At 37.8% G+C, this 14,589-nt stretch overlaps 1 protein-coding gene across 1 annotated transcript in view; it reads left to right on the plus strand.

Annotated features, from left to right (window-relative positions):
• CENPP (centromere protein P) overlaps positions 1–14,589 on the plus strand; it is a 231,673-nt gene that overhangs the window by 45,638 nt on the left and 171,446 nt on the right. The window contains exon 5 of the mRNA XM_065879360.1: positions 13,611–13,707. Coding sequence (XP_065735432.1) covers positions 13,611–13,707 — 97 coding nt within the window. The remainder of the gene's footprint in view (positions 1–13,610; positions 13,708–14,589) is intronic.

A 14,589-nucleotide genomic window follows, 5' to 3' on the forward strand; every position in this document is an offset into this window, starting at 1 on the left:
TTTTATTGATCTTTGCTATTGTTTTCTTTGTTTCTATTTTATTTATTTCTGCTCTGATCTTTATGATTTCTTTCCTTCTATTAACTTTGGGTTTTGTTTGTTCTTCTTTCTGTAGTTCCTTTAGGTGTAAGGTCAGGTTGTTTATTTGAGATTTTCCTTGTTTCGTGAGGTAGGCTTGTATTGCTATAAACTTCCCTCTTAGAACTGCTTTTGCTGCATCCCATAGGTTTTATATCATCTTGTTTTCGTTGTAATTTGTCTCTAGTATTTTTTGTCTTCCTCTTTGATTTCTACAGTGATCTCTTGGTTATTTGGTAACATATTGTTTAGCCTCCATGTGTTTGGGTATTTTCACTGGATATTGAATTCTGGGTGACAGTTCTTTAAAAATGTTGTTTTACTTCCTTCTGGCCTCCATTGTTTCTGTTGAGAAATCCACTGTCTTGGAATCCTTGTTCTTCTATATGATATGTGTCTGTTTTCCTCTACTGATTGAGGAAGTTTTCTTTTTCTTTAATTTTCAGTAGTTCGATTATGATGTGTTTAAGCATGGATTTCTCTGAGTTTATTCTCCCTAGGGTTTTCTGAGTTCCTTAAATTTGTAAGTTTATGTCTTTTTACCTAATTTGGTTTTCAGCCATTATTTCTCCAAATATATTTTTCACTCAGCACTTTTTCTTCTTTGCTTGTGGGTCTCTGATGACATGAATGTAAAATCGTTGGTAGTGTCCTACATGTCCCTGTGGCTCCGTTCATTTAATTCAGTTTTTTCCTTCTGTGTTATGCTGATTAGATCGTTCCTGTGTACTCACGAGTACAATCAGGGTATTAAACAGTTCCATCAATGCCAAAAAGCCCTTATACCCTCTCCCCACTCTTAACCCACAGCAATACTTGCTCTGATCTTCATTACTAGAATTTTTCCTTTATGAAATGTCAAATAAATGAAATCACACAGTGTGTAACCTTTTGAGATTGGCTTCTTTACTTAGCATAATGCCTTTGAGATTCATCTATCTTTTCATTTCTGAGTAGTATTCCATTTTATGTATAATAGTTTTTTTATCCATTCACCTATTGGAGGACATTCAGGTTATTTCCAGTTTTGGTGATTATGAATAGTGCTGCTCAATAGAGTTTTTTATGTGAATGTAAATTTTCTTTTCTCTAGGGTAATAACCGGAAGTGAGGTTGCTGGGTCATATGATAAGAATATGTTTAAAGTTATAATAAACTGCCAAACTGTTTACCAGAGTGACCATACCATTTTGCATCCCCACTGGCAGTGTGTGAGAGTAACTGATAATATTTTAGTGAATTAAGTTCTGATAATCATTTGATTTTAGACCTAATATTCCTAGGAATTTAATTTTTAAAGAAAAGTTTAAAAGTGTTATTCCAAATTTCTCTCTGTGCTTTGCTTTATCCTTGAGAAAGAGACATTTGGAGTTACTTTTTTGATTCCTCTAGTTGCATTGGAAATGTGCCACTGCCAACATTTTGTGAAGGAAATCCATAACATCTGTTTTACATCCAGTGAAGTTTGAACTATGCTTGGGAAAATAGATAAATTGCAATCACTCTTACAGCTCTAAGAGCCGATACACACACACACGCACACACACACACACACAGAGAAAAAAAAACACACTGTCTCTCTCTGTCTCTCACAAACACATACACACACACTTTCTTTCTATAATGGAAGACTGTGGAGATATGAATGGGGGTGAAGGAATTGTGACTTAATCCACTTTTAAATACAGTTCTTTTAAAAAAATTATGTAAGAGAACAGTCTTTTTCTTTCTCTTTCTTTCTCTGGGTGTCTGTAGTGTGCGTGTGTGTTTAAACTTTGGCCATTGTAGTTTTTAAGATTTATTTCTTGGCTCACTCCCTCATCACATGATTAAGAGCTTATTTTTTGTTCCCTTGTTTAATGGAGATTAAAACATCTTGTCATTTTGGCCTTGTACACTCTAATGAAGTAACTACTGCTCTTTATGGACCTATATTCTTTGGAGAGTAATTTCCACTATCAGACATTAAAAAGTATTATTATTATTATATTATTATTATTATTGGCTGCTGGAGGGATTTCAACTGCATAAGCTAACTTTTAACAGTCTACTTAGATTTAATACTTTACCATTGCATTTACAGTCTGGGAATCCTTATAACAGTATAGATCCCATTCTCTCCCTGCTTCATGTTATAGCTTTTATATGAATTACATTCATATGTATGCACTGAAAACCTCATCAGACAGTTATGGTTTTTTTACCCTCAACCATGATACATAATTTAAAGAATTTAAGAGTGATAGATTATTATATTTACCCAGATTTTTACCATTTCTGTTTTTCTTCCTGATACATATATCATGGTTGTGTTCTCCTAGATGCTTTGGTGTGCAATCTGAGTAGAGGTATTCTCTTATAGTACTGTGATTGACTCCATAAATTGACATTGATATAATACTTTTATCTACTTTGCCATCCATATTCCAATTTGGTTATTTGATCTAATAATGTCCTTTATTGTATTTTCTTTTCCTCTGCAGTGCGTGATCCAGGCTAGAGTCAAGTATTGCATTTAGTTGTCATGTCTTATAGATTTCTTTAATCTAGAGCAATTCTAGAGCCTTTTATGACTTTGCCATCTTTAAAAAATACAGTTCTTCCACCTCCCCCTCCCTGCCACTCATAGAATGTTTTTAATTTAGTCTTTGATTTTTTTTCTCATCGTCAATTACTGTTATGTATTCTCAGGCAAAATACTGTATAGGTGATGTTTTGTCCTTCTCAGATAACTGTCCCTTACAGGTGATGTTAATTTTGATCATCAATCAAACTGTTGCGTGATTCTCCACTGTATCATCACTGCTTTTTTTCCTTCCTTACAACTAATAGACAGTCTATGGGGAGATACTTTATGGTCATGCAGATACTACTCTTCATTAAAATTTCTGCCTATATTTAGCACCCCTGGTGATTCATATCTGATCTACTTTTTACTGTGGTGGTTGCAAAATGATGATTTTTCAACTCCAGCACTTCCCTTTACATTTCTCAATAAGCATTAGTCCTTGTGCTTGAGAAATATATCTCCCTTCACCCCTGTGTATCAATATATGTGTATATGTGTACATATATATTTACTATAGATATGGTATCATTCGTTCTTTTTTTAAAGGTTTATAATTCTTTACTCTTCTTTTCATATTTTTGAGCACTTCCTTATATTCAGGGATAAAAAGACTTTCCAGGCTTAAAATATACCTCTCCTGCCCCAGGATGAAAATTTAAAAATAAATAAATACTTGCCTGTTGAAAGCATATTATGTACTTTGTACTGTATTAGTCTCTAAGAATATAATTGAACAAAAGATACATAGTTTCTGACTTCATGAAGCTGACAAACTAGTAAGTGAGCAAAACCAATAACGTGTGGTAAATGATGATGGGATAAATGCTATGGGAATGTAAGTGCATACCTATTACGTGGCAAACATTGTATGTGCTTAGTATGTAGCAGTGAACAAAACAAAACATCTCTGCCCTCATAAACTTATCTTCTAGGAAGAGGAAAAGGCAATAAATAAACTGATATATAAAATGAATAATATATTAGATAGAGATAAATGGTATGGGGGAAAATAACGTGGGATGGGAAACAGAGAATGTACAGGATGAGGGAGAGGTATCCATTTTTAAATAGTATGGCCAGAGAAGACCTCACTGAGAGGGTGACTGTGAGTAAGTTAGGGAGCTAAACTTGCCTAATTGTACCCAGCTGGTTACCAACTCTAGGTACTCTCTAAAAATGAATCCTATTTTGCCTTGTATTATAATCACTTAGTGTGCATATCTTATCCTTAGTGGAAATCACAAATATGTGATAACAAGGACAGTGTACCTTCATATAACACATTTCGTTGGGTTTTTTCCTTTAAACTAATGACTAACCACTGAATTAGGAAAGATATTTAAACTCTGTGGAGCTCTATCTGCAAAATGAAGGAACTGGATAAAAGTATTTGCAAGCTTCTGCCCCATTCCAAAAGTTTATATGCAGAATAACAAATCAAAGAATAAAAATATTTCTGAGAAATAATGGAACTTATTGGAATTGGAATAATAGAGCTATTAGAAGAATATCCATGAGCTGGGTCTCCCCTTTACAACATGGAGTGATATTTGGGGAATGCTTCTCAGCAAAACTGGATCTACAAAGCACTGTTTCTCTGGGCCACCCACTCTACATGGAATTACTTCATCTTACAGATTCCCTATTGTGTGATATTACTTGTGGCATAGATTCCTAAACTCCTTCAGTAAGAATACATGCCCACCACTATTTACAATATACTCAACTGATCGAGTTACAAGGATTCTTTGAGAATGAATTCTATACGCCAGATGCTTTCTTCACTATTTTTGTTGTTATTTTTGAAGAAAAAAAAAAAGCACAGAAAAGCATAAAAAGCTATAACTGGAAGGGATTTAGGACAAAACTACTCCTCAGATTAGTCATTGTACAGGTAAGCTGAATGATTATTATGCAGACATGCTCGTTTTTCGTATGTCTGAGGCAATTTAGGTCATTTTCCAAAAATCACAATTCAATTAATCCCCTTACTGACTTCCACAAGTTACTTACTATCCCAAGTTCTGATAAGTTCACCAAGATTAGCTTCAAAGCAGCTTCAGAGGGCCATTTACTCAGTGAAGAGCTGCACCAAATTAGTCACCTTCATAGAAATATCACTATAGCTTCCACGAAGACTAGTTTGGTGAGGTCCCTCTGAGAAGCAGTTCCAATGAGTTTATTAACTCATGGTTACAGGACCATTTGACTGAGTGACCAAGTATGGAGAGAATAAACCTCACCACTACTGTGTATGTGTTCTGGGGTAGTCTTTTTGCTATCTACAGGAACCAACAGCTTACATGTGAAATAAACATCTATGCTCATATATACTACATGGCTAATGTTTAAAAGTTAGTAATAAGTGCATGGGAACCTATTTTAATAGGTTTTTAAAAAAATTATTTGAGTATGGTAAGGCCAACAGATCAGGAAGATGATTACCATTGAAAAGATAGTTTGTTACTTAGCTGGTTCCTAAGAGGGAGGGGTACATCATGCCACTGGGGGCCACAGGGAGAAGCACTAGAGTAGGTCAGGAGACAGAGGGAGAATGGGAAACTGGTCAAGAGCCTTTACTGTGGTTTCTGAGGTAAGGAAAAGGTGAGTCAGTGTGAGCAGGCTTAGGTTGGCTAGTTTGAATAATTTCAGGAGGCTGTGGGTCATAGGGGCTGTCACTAGATACCTCTGGTACCTAGCCCTGAGCAAGTGGATACGGGAATAGCAAATATAAAGGAGGTGGTTGAGATATGGGTTCTGGACTGGTTGTATCACGTTAGAAAAGCATTCAGGAGCAAGTTGTTTACTATCGCTAGGAATAGGCTAACCTTGGGAGGCACAGTTTCTCCAGGGTCAGCAAGGCCCCAGATGTCAAAGCATCAGAATACAGAAAATAAAAGACATGATTAATACAAAGCCCTGGCTGAGTTCTTTTAAAATTCAAGGCATAGATGTCAGTGAAACTACCAGAGTAAGTACCTTTGAAGATTCTCTCCTCCGTAAAAGCAACAAAAAAACTGGCCAAAACTGTCAGAATCAAATTTTTTGGAATTCTAGAAATGAACCAAAGGGTTGTAGCAATCCAGGGAGCATTTATTCAGGAAAAATGGCAGAATCTTGATAACAAGAGTGAGCTTTGTGTTTTTTAAATGCCCTATACCTATCTCTCCTTTACCAGCTCTGTGTTAGCCTTGACAGCAAAAAGCCTGTAATCCTGGTGATAACCAGCAAGCCTGGCAGCCACCAGTGGGAGCAGAATAGGTTCAAACTCCTTCAAAGCCACATTTCCCAGTAAGTTGTCATTGTTTGACCTGTTTCTTTATTCCCTGGAAGATCTCACTTTGAAGGCTGTATTTATTTGACCTGACTCAGAACTAATCTAGTGTGAAAGGCTTTTCTCTGGGAGAATTTGTTGAAGATATTTGGAGGCTTTTTTTTTTTTTGGTCCACGCTATGAAGCTTGTGGGATCTTAGTTCCCTGACCAGGGATCGAACCTGGGCCCCAGCAGTGAAAGCACTGAGTCCTAACCACTGGACTGCCAGGGTTGCCCTGGAGGCAATTTTTAAACTTCATGGGTGCCTGAGGCGGTGGATAACAGCTGGGCCAATTAATAGGTTAATGAAAAAGCTTAAAAGGAAAAGCTATAGAATGCAATGGCTAGGGACTTCAAAAATCTCTGACCTATCCCTGGGAATCTAGAAGGCTGGGTTGTGTGCATGCTCAGGAAAGACCTGAGATGGCATTTGCCTTGCTGAGTTTTGTTTTGTTTTGTTTTGTTTGCGGTTTGTGGGCCTCTCACTGTTCTGGCCTCTCCCTTTGCGGAGCACAGGCTCCGGATGCGCAGGCTCAGCGGCCATGGCTCACGGGCCCAGCCGCTCTGCGGCATGTGGGATCCTCCCAGACCGGGGCACGAACCCGCGTCCCCTGCATCGGCAGGCGGACTCCCAACCATTGCGCCACCAGGGAAGCTTTGCCTTGCTGAGTATTGAAGCTATGCCCAACAGAAAGCCCCTTGGCAAAGACTTGGAGACATGGATTCAAGGTGTTTAAGTAAATCTCTGTCCAAGTATTAGCTAATTGAGCAGAGACTTACGTAGTCACGCACAACAAAAAATAGACTCTACAGATTGGTTCAGAAAAGTCACTAAACCAACAAAAGGAACAAAAAGCACAACAGCAAACCCTGGGGAGAGGGGAAATCAGATTCCAGGAATTGCCACACTATAGTGTTTAAAATGTTCAGTTTTCAACAAAAATTACAAAACAGGCAGAACGAAAAACAAAATAAGAAAGTAAGGCCCATGCACAGGGAAAAAAGTAATCAATCAATAGAAACTGTCCTTGAGGAAGCCCAGACTTTGGATTTATTAGACAAAGAAACTGTTTTAAATATGCTCAAAGAGTTAAAGGAAACTAAGTGAATGATGGCTCTGGCAGCAAATTTTCTTAATTTTCTTCATGTGAGAATGTCTTTACTCTCATTCTTGAGGAAGCTTCTTTCTGGATATAGAATTCTAGTTTGACAGTTCTGTTCTTTCAACACTTAAAAAATGTTGTGCCACTTGCTTCTGGCCTCCATGGTTTTTGATGAGAAATAGACAGTTATTCAAACCATTGTTCCCTTATTTGTAATGCCTCATTTCTCTGTGCCTGCTTTCAAGGACTTTCTTTGTCTTTCATTTTTAGAAATGTGATCATCATTTCTCTGGGCTTAGACATCTTTGGGAATCTGTAGGTATATTTTTTTAGTCAAATTTAGGAAGTACTCAGTCCTTTTTTCTTCAAATATTTTTTCAGTCCCAGGCCCTTTCCCCTCTCCTTCTGAGGCTGATGACATGAAGGTTAAACCTTTTGTTATTATTTCACAACTCTGAGAATCTCTTACCTTTTTTTCCCCCAATCTTTTTTCTCTCTGTTGGTATGAATAATTTCTATTGGTCTATCTTTAAGTTTCTTTCCCCTGCCATTTCCATTCTGCTATGGAACACTTCTGATGAGGTTTTTTTTTTTTTTAGCTGCATTGGGTTTTCGTTGCTGCACGTGGACTTTCTGTAGTTGCGGTGAGGGGGGCTACACTTTGTTGCAGTGCGCGGGCTTCTCATTGAGGTGGCTTCTCTTGTTGCAGAGCACAGGCTCTAGGTGTGCAGGCTTCAGTAGTTGTGGCACATGGGCTCATTTGTTGTGGCTCGTGGGCTCTAGAGTGCAGGCTCAGTAGCTGTGGTGCACGGGCTTAGCTGCTCCGCAGCATGTGAGATCTTTTTATGATGTCTACGTTATCTATATTTTATTTTGATGTTCATGATTTTATTGTCATTTGAGAAACCACAGCCAAATCTAAGGTTGATATTTGCCTCTGTGTTTTCTTCTGAGAATTTATAGTTTTAGCTTTTATATTTTGGTCATTGATCCATTTAGAGTTTAGAGCATGTGGTGCAAAGTAAGGGTGCCACATCATTCTTTAGCATTTGGATATCTGGTTGTCCCAGTACCAGTTTTTGAAGAGAATATTCTTACCCCCGTTGAATGGTTTTGGCACTCTTGTTGAAAATCAGTTGACCGTAGATCTATGATTTTATTTCTGGGCTCTCAATTCTCTTCCCTTTATCCATGTGCTTATGCTTTTGCTTATTACCAGCAGTACTAGTTGCCTAATTGGGAGGATTAGGGACACGGCTCCTCTTTGGCATTAGGGTTCTGTACTGCATGGTTTCCCTTTTCTCATCTTTTTTTTTTTCTTTTTTTTAACTGCATCAAAAATTTTATTGCCTAATTTTTGAAAACTTTTGCTATTAAGTAATAAACCACAAAAGAAACTTTATTATGTCCAGTAGATTAAATTGCATGATTTTGAACACTGGTTTTTTTCTATTGAGATATAGTTGATCTATAACATTATATTAGTTTCAGGTGTACAATGTAATGACTAGATATATGTATAAATTGTGAAATGATCATTACAATTACTCTAGTTAACATGTATAACCACATAGTTACTTTTTTTTTTTCTGATGAGAACTTTAACATTTTCTCTTCTAGCAACTTTCAAATATACAATACAGTATTATTAACTACAGTCACCATGGTGTATATTACATCCCCATGACTTACTTATTTTATAACTAGGAGTTTGTACCTTTAGACCACCCTCACCCATTTTGCTGACCTCATAATCCCCTGCCTCTGGCAACCACCAATGTGTTCTCTGCAACCGAGTTTGTTTTTTGTTTGTTTGTTTTTTAGATTCCACATACTAGTGAGATCATACAGTATTTATCTTTCTGTCTCTGACTTATTTTACTTAGCATAATGTCCTCAAGGTCCAGCCATGTTGTTACAAATATCAGGATTTCCTTCTTATGGATGAATAATATTCCATTAGATAGATAGATAGATAGATAGGGATATGTATCTCCCTGTGTGTGTATATCTGTCTGTCTATCTTGGAGGAAATCAAGAGTAATATTCTAGTGAACACACAAATAAGAAAGTGAAACAGCTTTATTGCACCTATGGAGAAAGTTTTAGTGGTCTGGATAGAAGATCAAACCAGCCACAACATTTCCTCAAAGCCAAAGTGTAATCCACATCAGGGCCCTAACTCTCTTCAATTCTATGAAGGATGAGAGAGGTAAGGAAGCTACAGAAGAAAAGTTTGAAGCTAGCAGAGTTTGGTTCATGAGGTTTAAGGAAAGAAGCCATCTCCATAATATAAAAGTACAAGGTGAAGCAGCAAGGGCTGATGTAGACACTGCAGCAAGTTATCCAGAAGATACAGCTAAGATAATCCATGAAGGTGGCTACACTAAACAACAGATTTTCAATGAAGACAAAACAGCCTTATATCGGTAGCTTCAAAGGACAGGCAGACTCTCTTGTTAGGGGCTAATGCCACTGGTAACCTTAAGTTGAAGCCAGTGTTCATTTACCATTCCAAAATCCCTAGGGCCCTTAAGAATTATACTAAATCTCTTCTGCCTGTGCTTTATAAATGGAAAGCCTGGATGACAGCATGTCTGTTTACAACATGGTTTACTAAATATTTTAAGCCCATTGTTGAGGCCTACTGCTTAGAAAAAAGATTCCTTTCAAAATATTATTGCTCATTGACAATGCACTTGGCCACCCAAGAGCTCTGATGGAGATGGACAGTGATATTAATGTTGTTTGCATGCCTGCTAACACAACATCCATTCTGCAGCCCATGGATCAAGGCGTCATTTCAACTTTCAAGTCTTATTATTTAAGAAATATATTTTGTGAGGCTGTAGCTGCCATAGATAGTGAATTCTTCTGATGGATCTGGGCAAAGTCAGTTGAAAACCTGGAAAGGATTCACCATTCTGGATGCCATTAAGAACATTCATGGGACTTTCCTGGTGGTCAAGTGGTAAAGAATCCACCTTCCAATGCAAAGGACGTGGGTTTGACCCCTGGTTGGGGAACTAGGTTCCCACATGCTATGGGGCAGCTAAGCCCACGTGCCACAACTACTGAGCTTGTGCGCTCCTCAACTAGAGAGCCCGCGTGCTGCAAACTACAGAGCCTATGTGCCCTGGAGCTTGCACACCACAACTAGAGAAGAGAAAACCCCCACGCAACAGCTAGAGGGAATCCTGTGTGCTGCAACGAAAGATCCCGCGTGCCTCAACAAAGATCCCACATGCCGCAATTAAGACCCGACGTAGCCAAAAGAAAAAAGAAAAAACAAACAAAAAAGAGAGAACATTCATGATTCATTGGAAGAGGTGAAAAGATCAACATTAACAGGAGTTTGGAAGAAGTTGATTCCAACCTTCGTGGATGATTTTGAGGGGTTCAAGACTTCAGTGGAGGAAGTAACTGCAATTGTGGTGGAAATAGCAAGCGACCTAGAATTAGAAGTGGAGCCTGAAGATGTGACTGAATTGCTACAGTCTCATGACAAAACTTTTAATGGATGAGGAGTTGCTTCTTATGGATGAAGAAAAAGAAAGTGGTTTCTTGAGATGGAATCTACTCCTAGTGAAAATGCTGTGAAGATTGTTGAAATGACAAAAAAGGATTTAGACTGTGACATAAACCTAGTTGAGAAAGCAGTGGCAGGGTTTGAGAGTATTGACACTAGTTTTGAAAGAAGTTCTGTGGGTGAAATGCTACCAAACAGCATTGCATGTTACAGAGAAATCGTTCATGAAAGGGAGAGTCACTTGATGCATCAAGCTTCATTGTCATCTTATTTGAAGAATAAGGGTGGTGGCCAACTTTTAGTAAACATCCCTCATCAGTCAGCATCCATCAATGCCGAGGAGAGACCCTCCACCAGCAAAAAGATTTGCTGAATTGCTCAGATGATGGATAGCAGTTTTTAGCAGTAAAGTGATTTTTTTTCTTGTGAACTTTTTCCTCTTTATTGTGAACATTAGATCAGTTTAATATTCAGGAGTCCTCAATCAGATATGGACTGATTGGGTCCAGATATATAGCAAGTGTATTTATATCTTATAGAAACTTAGTTTTAAGCTGAAATATGGTAGACATACAATATTATGTTAGTTTCAGGTGTACTACATAGTGTTTTGACATTTTCATACATTATGAAATGTTCATACATTATGAAAAGTCTAGTAACCATCCATTCCCACACAAAGTTGTTAAAATTTTATTGACCATATTCCTTATGCTGTATATTACACCTCTGTGGCTTATTTATTTTATAACTGGAAGTTTGTACCCTGCACTTATTTCTCCCCCACTCCTAAAGTATTTTTTAATTAAGATATGTACCTTGTTTTTTAAAATTAATTAATTTATTTTTATTTATTATTTTTAGCTGTGTTGGGCCTTCATTGTGACACACGGGCTTTCTCTAGTTGTGGCGAGTGGGGGATACTCTTCGTTGCGGTGTGTGGGCTTCTCATTGCGGTGGCTTCTCTTGTTGCAGAGCATGGGCTCTAGAGTGCACGGGCTTCTCTAGATGTGGCACGTGGGCTCCATAGTTGTGGCTCGTGGGCTTTAGAGCACAGGCTCAGTAGTTGCGGCGCACGGGCTTATTTGCTCCATGGCATGTGGGATCTTCCCAGACCAGGGCCCAAACCCGGGTCCCCTGCATTGGCAGGTGGATTCTTAACCACTGCGCCACCGGGGAAGACCTGTACCTTGATTTTTTTTTTTTTTTAAGACATGAAGCTATAGTGTAACATAACTTTAATATGTGGGAAACTAAAAAAATCTGTACGATTCGCTTTATTGCGATGTTTGCTTTTTTTGTGGTGGTCTGGAACTGAATCTGCAATATCTCTGAGGTATGCTTATATTCAGATCCTCTGCCTGTTTTATCTGCTTGTTTGGATTTTTGCTATTGGGTTATGTGAGTTCTTTATATATTTTGCATATTAACCCCATCAGATATTTGGTTTGCAAATACTTTGTCCCATTCGCCAAGTTGCCTTTTCATTTTGTTGATGGTTTCCTTTACTGTGCAGAGACTTTTTAGTTTGATGTAGTTCCGTGTTTATTTTTGCTTTGTTGCCTTAGCTTTTGGTGTCAAGTCCAAATAATCATCACTAAAACCAGTGTCTTCACTCCTCATCTTGTATGACTTCTGCTGGCTAGAAGGAGCAGTCTTTCCCTGGGCCTTTTTGTTTTTTTAATTTCAGTCTGCTCTAGCATCCAGATTGGGATGTACAAGAGGTAAAAATGAACCCCAAGGAACTCATTATCTGGTCCTCCCTTAATTCCTGAAGTCTCTACCTGTTTTGCTTCTTCTGTCCACATATCAGAATCTTCCAATATTTGCTTTATGTGTTATTTCCATGTTTCTAAATTGTAATTAATGGGAACATTGAGGTTCAATGTGCTTACTCTACTGTGACTAGAATGGGAACTGTACTCCCACAATCATTTATTGAATGAATGATTAAATGAACACATGCATCTTGCCTATAAGTTGCTCAGAAGTGTTTGTAGGTGTCAATATAACAATAGGTATAGTATTAAGAGAATTGAGCTAAATTCCTATGGGAGCTCATAGGCATAGGAATGAAATTATTTCTAGCTATTTTGGAATAGGACATATGGTGTGGTGGTGAGACACAATAATTCTGTGACACCAACTGGGTGTCCTGTAATTCAGTTCAATTCTGACACTACCCATTTAGCAGAGACCCACAGGTTAAGGGCAGAGTCCTCCATAAGACTGCTAGACTTCAGTAAAAGTTACAACCCAGAAACAGCCAAATGGAAACAATTCATAGACCAAGGTCTAGGGGTGGGTCGGGGTGCCGTGGGGGCTGGGGGAGGAGGATAGACATAGAGCGTCTGTGCCCTCTTTTCATGGAATCTGGGCACATCAGCCTCCTAGCACATCCACATGTTCACCAACCTGAAAGTGCCACTGAGTTTTTTTGTCCAGACGTTTTATATGGGTTACCTTACATAGGCATCATGATTGGCCGTGTGATTAAACTCCTCCAGCTCTCCTCTCTTCCCTGGAGAACTGGTGAGCCCACAGTTCCAACTTTTTAATCATGTGGTTGGTCTTTCTGGTGAACAGTTCCCATCCTAAGGCTACCTAGGGACCACCTTGATTCACCTCATTAGCATAAAAAAGGCACTCTTGTCACTCAGGAATTCCAAGAGTGTTTGAAGCTCTGTTAGGAACTAGTGACAAAGACCAGATATAGTCTTTATTATACCGCAGGTCATCAAATGAGATATCACGGAGAAAGTGGCATTTGTGTGGTATCTTGAAAACTGGGTAGGATTTAAACATTGGAAGATGGAGAAAAGGGAATTCCAGCCTGAGAAATCACACAGGGGCATATACTCCAAAGGGCAGAGTTCAGTGTATAGAAATATATTAAGTACTTTTTTAGCTTTAGTTTCAAATCTATAAAAAACAATAATAATATAAAGCCAGATGGAGCGCTTAAATGAACGATAATAAACGATATTTATTAATCATAGAGCCTTTTATTTTTACAGAGCAGAAGAAAGAAGAGATCTGTTTATGTTTTTCCGAAGCCTACACTTCTTTGTGGAATGGTGTGAATATCGTAAGCGCACATTTAAACGTTTCAAGGTAGAGTCTAAAGTCTTTCAATTTAAACGTATATGGAAAGTGAAGCTGATGTTAATTTGGGGGTTTAAGATAACATTCTTAAAGTTTTCAAACAATAGAAAATGTTTTTATTGGCTTCTAGATTTGCAGTTATTTGGAATAAGTGAAGGAGGATTGCTTCTGTACAAGTCAGTTAACCATTTATATTGAAAGAATATAGTCTTATATATATATAATATATTTACTTTACAGTGCACATTTTGAAAAATTAATCTGTCAAGGACACTTGAAGTAAAATGCCAAATGCTAATAAAGGACATAGGCATAGCAGCCTTGTAACGTCACAGTGTGATCTTTACTTCCTGAGCCACACTCTGTATTTTGAGCTTCTTATTTATTGTATATTTCAAGTTTAAATATTGAAGTCTGATTCTTGTAAAGTAATGCTTCTTAGGTCTGATACATATACATTCAGAGACTTTTTTTAAATTCCCTTTGTTTTCTGTCATAGCTAGAACTATATTTGGCTGCATTGTAATCCCCCAGGTCCTACTTAGTTAGATAGTATCAAATTATTGACAGCAGTGTTGCACACAGAAACCAGTTCTGAAAGAGTTAACATAAATAGTATCTCAAGGTTCAGGTTCCCTCAAAATCCTGAGTCCTGACTATTGTTTTTATGACTGGTACTAATTCTCATTTATTTTGGCATCTTTTTTTTTTATCATTATTTGCATTTTATTTGGTTGAGCTAGTAATATCTGTCAAGCATAAGATTTTCTTTAGAATGAAACATGTCAGTACCTGTACTGTACCTGTACTGTGGTCCCTTGAGGAGTGCTCAGGATTATGTTGTTTACTTGCAGGTGCTCTTGCACCAGGACAATTAAATAGCTCTTCTTC

Source organism: Phocoena phocoena, chromosome 6 (genome assembly GCF_963924675.1).
Source record: "Phocoena phocoena chromosome 6, mPhoPho1.1, whole genome shotgun sequence".
Lineage (NCBI taxonomy): Eukaryota > Metazoa > Chordata > Mammalia > Artiodactyla > Phocoenidae > Phocoena > Phocoena phocoena.